General features: G+C 40.1%; 1 protein-coding gene across 2 annotated transcripts in view; it reads left to right on the top strand.

Moving 5' to 3' along the window:
- NBAS (NBAS subunit of NRZ tethering complex) overlaps positions 1-17,294 on the top strand; it is a 153,853-nt gene that overhangs the window by 105,585 nt on the left and 30,974 nt on the right. For both annotated transcript variants that reach the window (XM_051615948.1, XM_051615949.1), the window contains 2 exons: positions 5,876-5,965; positions 8,253-8,448. In XM_051615948.1, coding sequence (XP_051471908.1) covers positions 5,876-5,965; positions 8,253-8,448 — 286 coding nt within the window. The remainder of the gene's footprint in view (positions 1-5,875; positions 5,966-8,252; positions 8,449-17,294) is intronic.

Consider the following 17,294-nt stretch of genomic DNA (forward strand, 5'->3'; position numbering starts at 1 on the left):
GCCAAAAAAAGCTTAGGAATTCTAAAGTAGTTGTGGTTCATTAATATTTCTGACTGACATCCAAATCTGTATTTTGTATGTATCCAAGGGCTAAGTAGTGTTGCCTGGAATAAATATTTGTTCTTAGATAGCTTCTGTGTGGTTTTGGGTGTCCTTGTCACATGTGGTTAGAAGCAGCCTCTATGCTTTGTGTCTTATAGCCCAGGAGGGACATGACTTCTCTCCACAAGTTTGAGGTTGAAATTGCTGTAGTTTGTTTGGCATGGGGAAGAATGTGGTCACCTCTAGGACTACAGAAATGTTAAAAATACCTGTTGTGGACCTATTTACAGACATGGTGAAGATGTGGACACAGATGAGGGACAGATAAGCAGGCTGTGTGGAAAACCTTTCAGAAGTCAAAGATTTTGTTCACTGCTCAGTTGGAGCTCTCCTTGCCATTTGTAACATGCTCTCTTGAGATTTGGTAGGAGATCTGTCCTCTTTTGTAGCTGTTGTGATGATAGAATTCCTTTTGCATGTCATGTGAGACTTCAGGCTATCCTTTGAGTTTCACCCTTTTTCCCCCCACAGTGAAAATGTAGGTATTTTATCAGAGTGGTGAACTGATGGAGGATGTGGTCTGGGGGCTGTAATGACAATCCATGAGGCAGGTGTACATTAAAAATTATTTGCTAGGGTTGAATGAGTCTGTGAAGGTGCCCTTGTTCCTTAGCAGGGTTTAGGATGTTTGGAAATCCACAGATGTTTGTAGCCAGATGCGAGCATCGTGTCGTCTCTCCTACCAAGGAATTGGCAGCATTCTGAGCCATCCTTGGTGTGATGGAATCCCTGGGTCTGCCTTCACATTCTCAGTCAGAACGACTTTACTGAAGAGCACCCTCACTCCCTGTTGCTGCTGGACTAGGGCTGAGATATGAAATTCTCAAGGCAGCCAGCAAAGAATGAAGTTCTGGGGTTTTACATTCACGTCCCTGTCAATATTTGTGTTCCCAGGATGAAGAAAGCCTGAGATTTTTTTTTTTTTTTCCCCATCACTGTTGACAGAATATCAATGAGCTCTTAATCCTTTTGTCTGCAATGCTTTTTCCTTCAGAGCAGTATGAAAGCCTTCACTTTGGCTTTTTTTCTGCAGTCAGGGGAAATTAATTCATCAGGGATTATTTTTCATTTGAGGAAGCTCTCTTGGATTTAATGTTGCTTAGTGCTACCTGTTGCCTCTTCCTGATGGGGCTTGGGTGCACTGAGTATTCCAAATGAAGTATCATTGTGTCTGTAACATCTTGGTTGCAGTAGAAATGTTTTCTTCTTTATTTTGGTGGGAGGGTGGTGGGTAGAAAATAGTTTATATCAACCACAGTAAATGAACAGATACTTCTCATTTAACTATTCACACATAACTCTCTTCTGAAATATTTCTATTCCAAAGAGATGCATTCAACAAGGCTGGAAGAGTATTCTGCTGTTAGATGGCTCTTAGCCTCTGTTTAACACTTCTAAGACCAGTTTAGATAAATACAGCTTTGAGAATTTATCTTGTTCTTCTGTACCCAGAAAAATGATGTGGGCAGGATGATCTGGATGTACACACCAGAAATACAGAAACAGGTCTAGTGTGGAACATAATCTATGGCTGTGCCTTTTCTTCAGCATGTGTGTGTGTGTTACAGCTGACTGAAGTGCCATGGGTGAAAAGGCAGCCTGTCAAAGTGTCTGCAGTCCTCTTCGGCAGAGGATTGATTTCTCCTGTCACTCAGTTTAAGAGTGTTCATTGCATCCTCGATGGTGGTAGAGCCTCTGCACAGCAACATCACTGATACTGTCTTTCTTTGGGTTTTTCCATTCGATGAAGAATAATTTGACTTAAGATAATCACTGACTTGCTATTTGACTGGAGTAAAACTGTGTGATGCATCTGGATATAAAGCTCACAGAGTCCAGTTATTTCAACTGTAATGAGTCTTGTTCATATGCAGAGGATGAGAAACTTACCTAAATTCTCTTTTTTACTCTGTTTCTTACCAACATTTTCCTGTGAACTGAATTATTCTTTATAAGCATTGCAAGGTTGAGATGCCTGCAAGTTGCTTTCAAGCTCTGGGGCAGAGCCCATGACCAGTAACTCCTGTGCAGCACTTGATTAGAAAGAACCAGATGCCATTCTGTCTAGTAGAGGAGGCTGTAGTGGCAAAGCTGGGAAGATTATCTGGAGGCTTCAGATAAACTCAGGAATTCATTCATTTGGTGTGTGATGTGACCTGATGTGATCAGTAGAAATGTATTTTATTTTTTTTTTTCTTTCTCTGTGGGGAAGGGGAGTATCATTTCTTGTCATCCCTTTTAAACAAACAGTGACCTGTGGAAAGTTTGTCCACTACAGCAATAAAGAGCATGAAGTGAAAAATCTAGCATAAAATAAAATAGAAAATACTTGAAATCATGCACTCCCTATTATGAATTTCAGTAAGAGGATAATATTATAAAGTAGCATCACACTAAATATAGGGAGCAATTAAAAGAAAAGTTGTTCCTTGGCATCTCTTAAGCCTTTTGATATTAATGTTGTTGCTGTGAATACAATTGGTTGCATCTCTGTCCTACATTCAGCTGTTAGCTTTGAAGCCAGACCATAACATAAACTAATATGTATTAATCACAGTTTGTGCAGGACTTGCATTTCAGGGTTAATGGGCAAAAAGTACAATTAAATAAGTAGTCTTGCCTGTGAACCTTTGATTTTCCCCCCCCCACCACCTTTGAATGGTAACACCAACAATATATTATTTTCTAATTTCCCTCATACTTACAGGTTGCAAAGAGAGGAAAATAAGGCTGGAGAAATAAGGAGATATCACGTTATCACGTATTTTAAATTAATACCATAATTAGGTTAAAAGATTTAGATAAAGTTAATTTATTCACCTTTCAAGCATTCTTTGTACTTTATTGTGTTTGAGGAACTTGATTAAATATGCATCACTTTTTCTGAAGCTGAACTGAAATAAAAATAAGCCTTTATCTGTGTAATTACACCAGGCTCAGGTTCTGAGGTGAACATTGAATCCTGTTCCATAGTTTAGAACATGCATAAAAATAGCATATAATCCGTGTGAAAGAATAATCCTTCATTAATTGTATTTGTTTCTGTTAGTAGCTGCTTACTTTTAATCATGAACTATTAAGAAAAGAACAAGGCAACAATCTGTGGAAACTTGACATGATGATTTGTCTCATGAGCTGTAATCTCTTTTCTCTAAGCATTAGGCAGTAAAGGCAATATTCAGCTTAAAATTGCCAGCTTTCAATCTTTCTAGATTTGTTTTTAAAATTCTTATTGTAGATAACTGGAATTTACTGCTGAGGTTCACCTTTCTTCTCCTTTCATCCTGCTTAGTAGAATAGTACCTGTCTGTGTATGACAAACTGAAAGCTTTCTGGAAGTGTTCCTACCCCTGCTGTATCTGACAGCTGGCACCACTGCTCTGTTGTCTGCAACACTGGTTTTCAGAAATGCTCATGAACTTCTGGTTCTGTCTCTGGTTTTGTCCCAGGTTTTTTTTAGGTGCTCAGAGCTTGGTTAAGAGAAAGACTTTAATTTCTAATTAAAGACATGGAGCTGTTGGAGAGGGGCCAGAGACAGGCCATGAAGATGATCCTTGGGCTGGAGCAGCTCTGCTCTGGAGACAGGCTGGGAGAGTTGGGGTGTTCAGCCTGGAGAAGAGAAGGCTCCAGGGAGACCTGAGAGCACCTTCCAGTGCCTGAAGGGGCTCCAGAAAAGCTGGGGAGGGACTTGGGACAAGGGCAGGGAGTGAGAGGACAAGGGGGAATGGTTTTGAACTGAAAGAGGGGAGATTTAGGTCAGACATCAGGAAGAAATTCTTCATCACGAGGGCAGGAAGGTACTGGCCCAGGTTGCCCAGAGAAGCTGTGGCTGCCCCATCCCTGGCAGTGTTGAAGGGCAGGTTGGATGGGGCTTGGAGCAACCTGGGCTGGTGGGAGATGTCCCTGCCCATGCAGGGGGTTGGAACTAGATGATCTTTAAGGTCCCTTAACCTTCTGTGATTCTATGATTCTGATCAGAGAGATGAAGGGTGTTTGAAGAGCACGTGCTAGGACTGTTCAGAGCCGGTTCAGAAGCCTCAGGTTTGCTGTCACTTTGATGTGACAGTTGCTTGTGTACACTAAGTTAGAGTGAGTAGATCTGTTTTTTGATGAAACTAGATTTTATCTTTTGAACAGACATCTCTTTTTGGGAGTCTAAAATTTGTGGACTATAAATTATTATTTAATTGTTTCCAAATATACTGGAGAGGCTAAGGACAATATCTAGATTTAAACTTCAGTCTTCTTAACTGTATTTAGCTGCCATATGGTAGCATTGATATCAACAGTGGCATTTCTGTCACAGTCCTATGTAACAGTATTTTTTGAGAAAAAGGCCAGTGTTCTGAGCTTTCTGCTCATGCTTGGAGCTTATGTTTGCAACATAAAATGCAAATACTGAGGTAAACTGAGATTACAGCATGCAACAAATTATCTTACATCTGTTCTGAGTGGAGTCACCTGTTGTTTATAAATGTGTTGATGTTCACTGAAGTGCTGGTCACCTATTAACATAAAAATAAAACTAGAAAAGAAGTTAGTTCTGAATGCAGGAAGATACTAAGGGTGACAACAATTCATTTCTCTTTGCCATATTGTATAATCATTTTACAGGCAATATATTTATCTTGCTGAAGTAATAAATGGCAAATTTATAAACACTCTCATAACTCTTGACAAAATAATTGTGAAATATAGCAGTTATTTTTACACATTATAGTCAGCCATTCAGTGTGTTTTGGCTTCAGACAGAAGAGTCAGGGTAGTCTGGACATGTATTAATTTTTATAGAGGTCATCTAGGAAGCGGCTGACATTTTCAGTAGCAGAAAATACACTTTATCTCCAGGGTTTTGAGTCGTCTCTAATGAAGTAACTTGGAAAATTTGCCTTCCTTTCTCTTTCTTTAATGGACTGTTGGCAAACTCTTAAGAAAGAAAAACTGTTGCTTTTGTAGTTCATCCAGGCATCTTCGTCCTTGCAGTGGTTTCCAGAAACAGACACTGTGTGCTTTGTCTTTGTTTTTAGGTCTGTTTTGCTCTTAGCAGAGAATGTCACTTTCCTTGCATTAGGAGTGAAGCATTTTGGTGTTTTTCTACCAGAGTGATTTTTTGGGGGGGCAGCATTTACTACCTTTTAAGCTGTGGAAGAACATTATTGTGTAACTGGGATGTCTGATGGGCATCATGATCCATATATTTCTGTTCCTACTCGTGGTTAGTGGATGTCATTTGATGGCTGCCTTAATCTTCCCCTTTCCCATGTGCTGTTCTTGGCCACATGTTCCCTCCTTTTTAAATTTGTTGGTTCTGGTAGACATCAACCTGGTTGATCCCACTGAAAATGAATCTCAGAAGAAACCTGCTGACTCAGCAGGTAGGATTCTTTTGAGTCAGGTTACAGTCAAGTCTGTTAAAACTAGTAGTGATCCTGCAGGATGGTGTTTGCATAGAGCAGTTGGTGACATTTGTGTGTAACCATTAATCTGTTTGGTTGATACTGATGAACTCTGTATGGTAATGAGACTACATGTGGATAGTTTGCTGACCTAACCTTTTCCTTTTGTGTTTCACTTAAGTTTTGAGTGTTTCTCTTTCTCACTCTCTTCCTGTTGCTCCTTGCATTGCTTTGATGTGAAAACAAAGGTACCAGTTAAGCAGGGAAGTGGAAAATTACTACTTGATTGCACTATTCATGTTAATCCAAGGGGCAGAGAGAATTAGATACAATATTAGGGGCCATGTTTATCATAATGTTATGTCTTCCTTTAACAGTGGAAGCAGTGGCTCATCTACATCAGTGAAAGATCCACTTCGAGTCCTAGAAGGCATCGTTTCTGCAGTGCATGCAAGTGTTGAGAATGGGTAAGAGTGTGCTGTGTAGATTATTTGGTTAAGCCTTTGAAAAATACTTCTCATTAAAGCATTGAAGGCACGGTGCTGAATATGGCTGATTTTTCTTAATGGATTTATCTAATAGGTTTGCAGTTGATTTTCTAAGACTTTATTCTGGAACAGGCTATAATTTATCTCATTTGAGTCCTGACAGAAGCCTTTACTTGATCATTTGGAAGAAACCAAGTGACTGAACCAAAGACTGAGATAACTGTGTGTGATGATGATCTGGGAAAATGTTTTTCCTGCTGTGACTACTGCAGATTGTTTATCTACCAGGAGCACCTCACTGCTTTTGTTTTAGTTCAGTAGAGAAACTGCAAATAATAACGGCTCACTTCCACTGTCTGTATTTAGGTACCTAAATTTGTCACTATTTGTGTGTAGTGCAGGGTGTAGTGCAGAAACAATTTCACAAACACTGTGTAATACTTCACCATATGTTTTTTTCTCCTCTTTTGGGGTGGTCCTTATTTCCAGTCACATAACAGCCTGTATGTCTCACTGACAGCTTCCAGTGCATTTCTAGTAAAGACAAGAAAAAAAACCCAACAACAACTAGCAAACAAGAGCTATAACTCCAAATGTACAAAGTAGGAACTCATGTATGATAATATTAATAAAACTCCATGCTGCCTGGTAGACAACAAAGCCAAGGCACTGTTGTGTGGAGGATTCTCCACTGATGTTGAATTTGTTAAATACTGGATACTGAGGCTGAATGGTTGTCATCATCTACAGTAAATTTCATGTGCAATATAATAAGGTAGAATGGGAGAACTGATACTGTTATATTCTGAGATGCACTTTCTGGAGTCATTTTCTGATGGATACTTCATCAACATTTAACTGAAACAATGAGTTGGAGTGGAAGCCATCGTGATTATAGGAGACTGCTTACATCCATTTAAGTACTTGTTCTCCTTTAGTTCCTTAAACCCCAGCTATTGTTTACAAAATATAAAACTTTCCCTCAGGAAAACATACATAAACATCAGATGTGAGCTCCACAAAATTCATGAAGTTTTCCAGCAGGTCCTCTTAATACCCAAACTTCTAATTTACACTTTGAATGCCACCTGTTCGACAGAGGTATCTCTGATTTAGCTGAAGTTCTGAGCTAATAACAGCATCATTCAGACAATATAAAGCCTAAGTAGAACTGAAATCCTTGTAATATGAAAACCTAAGCTGCCAATGTTTATTATTTCAGAGCTGCAAGACAGGTTAAATTGGTGTTTTCTGTCTGGTATTACTTTCCCATCTGTCTTGTTAAGACAAATAAGGGACATTAGTTATAAATCCCACTGCACCTGAAACCACTTTCTTGATTTTTTTTTTTTTTTTAGAAAAAAACATGTATTTAGTGTAAAATATTTCTGAAAGACAGCAGAATAGCATTTACTGATTAGTTACAAGCTAGTTAATAGCTTCTAAGGGATGAAACAGATTAATGTCTGCAACTGCTAGCTTGTTGGTTGAGTTCATGGTAGTCTGTGTGCTGAAAATGCTTTCACACAGAATGTATTCAGTATAATATAATACACTTTTTGAATATAATACACTTTTGAAGAGGTTTTTTCTAATTAGCCAAGTCAGGAACACTCAGAACCTTAGCTTTTTAACACCTTTTTGCTTTGTAGGGATTATGAGCATTCTGTAATCATTGTCACTCCAGAATATGCAATAATCAAGGTTGCTAGAGGTGATACAGACAGAAAATTATTAGAGCTACAATCAGGAGAAACTACTTTGTTAGTCGGAGTGTAAAGAAGGGATTTGTAAGGAAAGAAAGAGAATATAGGACAGTATGAATAAGCATCAGATATAAGAATGTTGTATTTGAAATGCAAGCAGTCATGCTATTTCCCATGAAGCCAGCTGGGGTGGAGGTGCAGGCAGCAGTCAGGAGCAGCCGTGGTAGAGAGGCTTGGATTCTCTCAGGTGCTGAGATTCAGCACCATTGCCACACAGATGGCAGTCAAGGTAGGATGTGGGAGAATGTGTCACTGTATAGATGTGTTTCTGTGGTGGTACATGGTTATTGCAAGTTCGGGAAAGTTCTCACAGCTCTTAGCTTTAGATACCTGGCCTGCAGGGGCTGGTTTCTCTGCAGCCTCACAGAGGTGGGCTCTTCCCTTTCCTCTGTTAGGTGGTTGTGATGTATTGACTGTACTTCTTAACAGCTTTCAAAGTACATGTTGTACTTTCATTGGGATTACCAAAATCTGTTTAACACAGTATTGTTCAATTACAGGGAGAAAGTCGTGTCTTCAGATGACCTTCTGGAGTGGCTGAGACCTTTCTGTGGTGATGACTCCGTAGCAGTGAAGCCTCGCATCAGAGTCTTGCAAATTCTGGAGCAAGCCTTCCATCTCAGTGATGAGGACAGCAAGCTGCTGGTGTACTTCAGGACACAAGCTGTTCTCAGAGCTTGCTGGCCTGAAACTAAGGTGATAATATTGATTGCTATAAATGCTGGCCTGAGGCTGATTTTGTAGACAGATTATATGATGAAATGCTATTTACAAATATGGTTGCAATAATCCTGCCTGCCTTTTGAGCCAGGGTTCTAATACGTTGTGTTTCTTTGAAAAAGAAAGTTGAGTAGAGTTAATGGGCTCCTCAGCTTTTCCTTGGGATGAGGAGTACTAAATACCAGACATGATTAGACACTAATGATTTGCCTCCAGGTCAAACATTGACTGAAGGTTTTCTATATTCTTTCTTTTCTAAAGGTGGGACTGAACTGATGGGCAATTCATTAGGTCATGGTTGGTGTGCTGGTGTCTCTTAAGAGGCAGCACCTAACAACTGAAAGACAGCAGCTGCCTAAAAACTGATCATACCTTTTAACTGTCCAAGTGATAATTTTAAGTCTTTTCTGGTATAAAGTCAGGGGAAAAAAAAAAGGTGAAATCACTGCTGAAAGAAGTTACTATGTTGATATGTTTCCAACTAATATTTTTACTGCTTTATTTCATTAGTCATTTTGATGAAGTGCTAAAAATCAACACATGTATTTTTAGAGGCTCTGCATTTATAAGTACAATGAAAATACATTAAAGGCTTAGCAGGAAGAAGCAGTCTTGTCTCTGAAGCTTGTGCTGTGGTGAAATCTGCTGAGTATCACTCCCTGCATGCAGAATTGCTTAGAAGCAAAGTTACTTCTCATCCATTTTCTAAATGTCTTCCTCCCATGCCAAGACCTTATGGAACAAAAATAGAATATTTCTAATATGTCCTCAAATGTCTATGCAAATAAGAATTTAATATGAATATAAAACCAAAGCAGTATCTCAGTTTTGGCTCAGTGTGCTAAGATCATTTGAGGAAATAATTATCATAAAAATCTTAAGAGAAAAAAAAAAAGTCATCTCTTTCTGTAAATATTACATTCTCTGTTGCACTCACAGTAACACCAGCCCTTCAGGTGTCTCTGTGATTGAATACTTCATCTTCAGTTCACTCCTTTGCCAATATTTGTTGCCTTTGACCTACTTTCCAATCCAAAAGCATTTCAAGTCTAAAAGGTTGAACTAGAATATGCTTTAAGGGAAAAGCTAAAGGATAATAAGCCATGTCTGTAGAAGACAGCAAAAGAACCTGTATTTGACAGAATCCTTGTGGAACTCATTGCACTTGTTTGAGAAGTGCATAAGATCACTGTTTTTTTTTTCCTTCCATTATCTGGTAAATCTATATCTATATATATATATATATAACTTTACAGCATGAAACTGGCATCTATTTGCTTTTGTCTGATGATGTTTTAGGAGCACATTGAAGCCAGTGCCTATCCTGCTGGCTCCTGCCCAGCTCCCTGCCCACCAGGGCTCCCTCAGCAGAGCTGCTTCCCAGCATGGCTGTCCCCACCTGTGCTGTCCTGGGTGCAGCATGGCTGTGAAACCTCCTCGTTGCTGCCATCTTCCAGTCTGTTTCCATCTCTCCGTAGAATCTCTGGATAGTTTCTGTTTCCTGGTATGGCAGACTTTTACAATACTCCTAGTTTCACTCCAGAAGACATACCAACTAGAGGAGTCTTGGTGGAACACAAAAATTATTCCGATTTTCATGTCAGTTCGTGCCAATAGATGAGATAGATGAAAACCCTTTGGTTTTCACTTTGTTTTTCTTTACCCAAAGAGTGGTTGGACAGTGGAACAGGCTGCCCAGAGAGGTGGTGGAGTCACCATCCCTAGAAGTGTTTAAAAGAAATGTAAATGTGGTACTGAGAGACATGATTTAAGCACTGAACGGGTAGATTAGGTTATGGTTGGTGGATTTAGGTTATGGTTGGACTTGGTGATCTTCAAGGTCTTTTCCAACCAGGATGATTCTGTGATATTTTGTGCTTGGTAACTAATGTGTTATTTAAACACAAGAGTCATATTGGTTTGTCTGTTAGGTACTAGTCATTGAAATTCAGAGTTCTCCACAACTGTCCAAGAGAACACCTGAATGATCCACTACTTAGACTATTGCTTCCTTTTCTTCTAGTCAGCTGGTGTCAAATGCTAGTCTACAGTTTGATATTAGAAGAAGCAAGTGATGACCTCATTTGAGGATTAAGTTTGCTTCTTTTGTGTCTTAGTAAACAGGGGAAAAAATACCCTAATAAAACAGCATATTGAAAGCTGTTCATGTTTCCTTCGTGGTGTGGGAGTGGAAGAGGAATGCTGCAGAATTCAGCAGCTCCATGACGGCTGGAAAGCCAAGAGAGAGATTCGTGTGTGAGCTTTTGGCAAAGCATTAATTAAGCAAGTCTCTCATGCAAGTCAGTGCTGCAGGTGCAGAGCCATTCCAAAGCAGCCCCGTTCTGCAGAAGGGGATGTTGAAACCCTATCTAAAAGTTTGGGTGCAGCAGGGTCAAAAAGGCGACAGGAGGAATTACATTTTTCAGACGTGTGCTCAGACTCTGTCAGTCTGCCTGGCTTCTCTGGGGGAATCCATTTCTCTAGCATCACTACACCTGTATTTATTTGGTCATCCTTCCTCCTCTAGCAAAGTAGGAAAAAAATATAAACCACATCTATAAAAAAAAGGGTGTGTGTGTGGATTGAATGCTGGTTTTAGGTTGTAGAAGAGTATGTTGAAAGGTTGTTGGTTTGGCATTTTTTTAAATGACCTTTAAATTGCAAACAGGAAAAAAAACCACCTCCTTATCTTAATTACAGATTGTTTTATCCTGCCTTCCTTGCTATTCTGTGCATACTTTTAGGGGATCCTTCTTTTCCTTTCCCACTGTTTGGTACAAAAAGGGTCAGCAGATATTTTAAAGGATGAAGGTGGATTTCTAGTGAGTAAAGATAAGTTTAATGATATTGCAGTGTTCAATTATCAGAAAATGTGTGAAAGCCACCCTCAGTGTGTTTGCTAATCCTCTTAATCAGACTTTGCATACGTCAAGGAGGGACTTAATATTTAATTATGCTCTAGGTGCTCTAAGTAGTGGTCCCACAAATCAATGTGCTGCTGGGAAACAGGCCAGTTTTTACCAAATTAAAAAAGTACTTTGTGCAAGCAACTACCTATCAAACAGTCAGAAACGCAGCAATTTCCAGTTCTCTAATGATTAGTTAACAAAATTAAAAATTCAAGGGTCCTCATTTTTCAAACCCTTGAGAGTCTTTAATTCACATTCCAGTAGCATCCCACGCTACTGGAGGGAGGAGGCATGCGTTGTTTTAATCCTCCTGATGAATTTTATCTGAGCTCTTCACATTCTACAATTTTCTAGTTAACTGGCGCATGAAAAAATATGGGTCAAAATACTGACTTTTTTATATATTAAAAAAATGTTGATGAAGGGGAGAAAAGCATGGTTTAGAATGTTCTTGTTAAATTTTAGCTTTATCCATATAAGTTGGGAAGTCAATTTGTTTTCATGTACTATATAAAAATATAGGATGCAATGACTCACAGCACTAACCTATGTCAGGTACCAATTACCAGGTTATGTGCATGTTGATAGTTGTTCAGCTCAGTGACCAGTTACAAGGCACAAGTTAGAGTAACAAAGGTCAGGGATTTGCCCCAGGATGTTACAGCAGCACTAACAAAGTTTCTGTAGGTAAACCAAGGATTAGTTTAAGATAAGAAGTTAATAATTGTGAAGCTTCTACAATGCACACCTCGCCTTAAAAGGATTGTTTTACTATTATGCAAATGCAAAATGTAATTACTATTTGCATGCTACTTAAATGCAAATAGCTTTGTCATTTAGAGAAGGTAATCTCATTTAGCCTTTCCCCTCATATTGTTATATCATGTTTTTTTCATGATCTTGGGGTGTACAAAGCTGCTGAGAGCTAAGCAGTTTCTATAATTGGAAGGGATATACAATAGGAATTCAAGATTTTATCTGTAGGCACCTCTCTTATATTATCTGGGTTTTTTCCCCTAAAGTTTAGCTTTGAAAAATTCTTAGAATTTTCAAATAGTTTGGGTTGGAAGGAGCCCTATCAATCATTTAGTTCCAAATCTCCCACCAGACCAGACTGCTCCAAGCCCCATCCAACCTGCCCTTCAACACTGCCAGGGATGGGGCAGCCACAGTGTCCCTGGGCAACCTGGGCCAGGGTCTCACCACCCTCACACTAAAGAATTTCTTCCTGATGTCTCATCTAAATCTTCCCTCTTCCAGTTTTAATACATTCCCCCTTCTCTCACCACAAGCCCTTCTGAACAGCCCCTCCCCAGCTTTCCTGGAGCCCCTTCAGGCACTGGAAGGTGCTCTCAGGTCTCCCTGGAGCCTTCTCTTCTCCAGGCTGAACACCCCAACTCTCCCAGCCTGCCTTTGTAGGAGAGCTGCTCCAGCCCTTGGATCATCTTTGTGCCCCCCCGCTGGACTCCCTCCAACAGCTCCATGTCCTTCCTGTGCTCCAGAGCTGGACACAGCTCTCCAGGTGGGGTCTGACCAGAGCAGAGCAGAGGGGCAGAATCACCTCCCTGGCCCTGCTGGCTGTGTTTCATTTAATGCAGCCCAGGACACAGTTGGCTTTCTGGGCTGCCCAGGGCACATCACCTGCTCATGTCAAGCTTCTCTTCAAGCAGCACTCCCAAGTCCTTTTCCTTAGGGCAGTTCTCCAGCCATTCTCCCCCCAGCCTGTATTATCTATCCCGAAGGCTTGGGATTGCCCCAGCCCAGATGCAGGACCCTGCACTTGGCCATGTTTAACTTGATGAGGTTGTCCTTGGCCCACCTCTCAAGTCTTCCAGGGCCCCTCTGGATGGCATCCCTTCCCTCCAGCTTTTTGACCACACCACACAGCTTGATGTCATCAGCAGACCTGCTAAGGGTACACTCATGTTGCCAACTAATTGCCAGATTAGTTGGTGTTTGTGTCATGTACATATCACACATCTGCCCTTCTTTCTTACATACGATTTGTGTGTGCCACAGGCAAGTGTTGTGTGTCTCAGCAGCTTTAGTTGTGTCTACATTAAGATAATGACTTTCTGAGAACTTGTGTGTGGCCGTGAAGCTTCCATTACTCCTTTGTTCCTCTTCCCAGAGTGTATGAAAAATGTGTATCTGTCTACAGGACTTTTCTTCATTGGACTCCATAAAGAAAGCTTCAAAGGCAGTGAGTGAGTGTCCAGGGATTTTCATCTTTGTCCCATTGCCTCTACTTGCCTCAGAGAGATTTAAGCAAAAGATCTGGAAAGCACAGGGAGGCTTAGGAATTCCCCAGTCACTTAGCTGAAGTAATTTATCAGGTGACAATGGCCTGTATTTAGTTTGATCTAGCAAAGGATGAGTGAAGAAGCTGCATTTGTTGAATCTTCAGCAATTTGTTATTTGTGAAAAATGCTTAATTAGAAGAAAGATTTATGGTCATATCAACTTTCAATAAATTTGTTCTGATGTTGTTTATAATTCTAGAGACACTGTTTCTCTGCTGCTAATGCATAAAAATTAAGTTTAAGAAATTTAATTTTAGTTTTAATTAATATTTTAAAGCACTAATTTCCATTCCTTGAGGATGCAATTCATCCATACGAGAGCACGTGAAATGTATTTTATTCTGGGAACATAAATTGTAGCCTGTATGATTAATTAAATACTTCAAGATGCAAATGAAATATTTTCCATTAACTACACAAGTGAAACGGGTGAGCCAAAGTGGGGAGAAAAGCAATGTAGCTTGAGTGAAGGTGCAAGCCCTGGATACTGCAGGATTCTGTGACCAACAGCAGTTGCTGCAGAGGGAGAGAAGGGTGCTCAGGAGTGGATTCATGGGGAATAATTCCCTTTCTGTCATAGGCCTTTGGTACTGAAGGTGTAAGTGGAGAAGGGTTTAAACGCTGCATATTCTGCTTTTATCTCAGTTTAGAATAATGAACAGCTCCTGAGTGATGTATGCAGAGTTCTGCTCTAGCCCAAAGAAATGGGTGGATGAACTGTGATCCAGCCTTGGCCTTGGTCCCTCATCATCCAGCACTGAGTCCAAAGCATGCTGAGACTGTGTAGCATTTTATTTTGGTTTTTTTTAACCTCTTTAGTGATTTGGTGTGTGGTTTTATTCTGTGTTTTGCAAGGCAGAAAAATGCAGGAACTCCAAGTCCCTGCTCTATTTTATGCACGCCATCACTTATTTTCTGATTCTGTTACTTACTTAGTCTGAGTAAGCCATGCCAGCCATGCCACCTCATCTGCAGTGCTTCCTCTGTCTCAGAACTCAGAGCCCCCTGTGATGTGCAGTGTGTTCCTGAAAGGAGGTAGATGGAGAAGGGAATGGGTTGTCCTTGTGAAATCCCAATAGTCCAGCACCCTCATTGCTCTCTTGACTTCAGCTGTACCACAGACCTCTGAATTTTGTTCATTGAGGCTCAGGTTCCTGTTTAACTTGATGAGGCTAATTTAGCATATATTAAAATGTGATGGCTTTACCCTTGTTACATTTTATTTGCCATCATATGGTCATTTGCTTACCCTGGACTTTTAAAGTCCATTGGAGATTTCTTTCTGTAATATCCCTGATTAACAGAAGCTAGTTCACTTGTGTGCAGTATTATCTGCTCAATGCTTGCAGTCCTCCAAAAACATAATTTAATTGATATAAGCAAAACAGCAGTCCTAAAATAATGAGAATTTTTACTGTATAGCTTTATTCTTTGATTGTAAAATGGTTTTTTGTTTGTTTGTAGGTTTTGTTATTGTTCTTGTAAGCAGATTGAGTTATTCATTGGTTTCTGGACAGGACTGTTGTTAAGTCTTTAAAAAAATAAGTAAATTGTAAAACTGTTTAGGCATTATTTTGTTAATATCTTAAATGTGTATTTTGAATTAGTAACTGTGACTTTCAGTTGAGACCATGCCTTTTTTTCAGTCTTATCTCATTCCCTCGACCATCTTGCTAGGTGACACTTGTTATTTAGAGGTCTGCAAAGCCTGTATCATCTGAGGAACCCCTGGCAGGTATTCTCAAAGTAATTCCTACTCCAAAGTAATTTCTGATAGCTCGTGTTCACTGAGAGAGTGGGGGTTTTATCCCATATTGCTCCTGTAATTACACAGGGACTCAGCTGTGGTGACTGTGGGATTTTCACTGCATCAACTCAAGAAGGACACCACCAATGGCAGTGCTTCCAAAGTGCCACTTGGTGGGACACTTACTTGGTGTGACACTTGCATGGTGCTGCCTGCCTTCTTCTGGCTGTTTGTCTGCAACTGAGACACTAAGTCATTTCAGTTTTTACAGTTTAAATAGTGTTGTGGTACCACTTGGTACTTTAAGCATTCCTGGTGTAGGTCATAACTGTGGCTAAACAATGGAGGAATTTGGCATTAAAAAAAAAAGTCTTTCTTTTCTTTTACTGAAAATAGTAGGACTGAAATACTGTTTAAAATCAGAGTCAGCATCAACAACCTGTTGTTCCCTAATGACAGTGTCTCAGTTTATTGTGGGTTTTTCTGTCTACAAATGCATATTTTTGTAAGTTTAGGCTATCTGAAAGATGACATTTTGGAAAGGTTAATTTTGACTGTTTAATTTACATCAAAACTGCTTTTAAAATCATTTTTCCTCTGTTAGCAAGAATTGAAGACTTTTCTTACCAAGACAGTAGCTATAGGTGCAGTTGGGTGCTGTGAGCTGGTGCATGCACTGCTGCTGCCTGGTGGGACTGATGGTCAGAAGAGGTACATTGAATAATGTACCTGCATAAGGTGTGAACAGAAATGACTGGCACTAATTTAACAGCTTAAAGTTAATGTAATATTTAAGGATGAAGATCTTGTACTTTCTAGGCTGCATCTTCCAACACTCTGGTTCTAAGTGCAGGCTGTTACACATAGATGATGAAGCAGGAAGCAGTGACAAGTAGCTGGTGCATACAAGTAAAATGGGTGGGTTTAAGTCCCTTGTTGCACAGATGTTACTTTTAGGCATGATTTACACAGATCCAATTGGTTACATCTCAGCTGACACCCAGTCAATGTGCAGTTCACATTACATCTACACTAATCCTGTTTCAGTTCTAGCTAGCTAGATCTAAGCATCTTTCAAGTGTGTATTTTTTTTTTTATTTGCTCTTATCTCTCTCGATATCTGTGTACAGTCTTAAGAGATTTTCTCTACGCTGAAATATATTTGCAGATGAGGACACAGTCTCCTGCAGAATTCAAATGAATGGATTTTATTTGCTGCACGAGTTACACATTTTTCTGCATGAGGCGACGTCTTTGTGTTTGTGGAGTCTGTAGGCACGTCCTTGGGTTGGTGAGCTGCATAGCAAGCAGATAAGGAATTAAGCAATACATGAAGTGGTTCAGAAGAAAAAAGATCTTGGTATTTCTACAAGACAGGCAGCTCAGCATTTGACTGAGCCTTTGTTTAATTAATAGAATCATGTAATCACTTAGGTTGGAAAAGACCTTCAAGATTATTGAGTCTAACCATTAACCCTGGTCTCCAGCACTGAGCCATGTCCCCAAGTGCCACATCTAGATGACTTTTAAACACATACAGGGATGGTGACTCTTGCTCTATCTTGTTCTGTTTCCTTTTGTTCTATCAGTGGATACTTGTGAGAAGAGACCAGCACTTTCCTCTTTACAATGTCCTTTCAGGCAATTGTAGAGGGTGATGAGGTCTCCCTGCAACCTCCTTTACTTCAGACCAAGCAGCCCCAGTTCCTTCAGCTGCTCATCATCAGACATTTTCTCAAAGCCCTTCACCAGCTTCACTTCCCTTCTCTGGACACGCTTCAGCCCCTCCATGTCCTTCTTGTATTGAGGGGCCCAAACACAGTACTCGAGGTGTGGCCTGACCATTGCCCAGTACAGAGGGAC

Source organism: Apus apus, chromosome 3 (assembly GCF_020740795.1).
Source record: "Apus apus isolate bApuApu2 chromosome 3, bApuApu2.pri.cur, whole genome shotgun sequence".
Lineage (NCBI taxonomy): Eukaryota > Metazoa > Chordata > Aves > Apodiformes > Apodidae > Apus > Apus apus.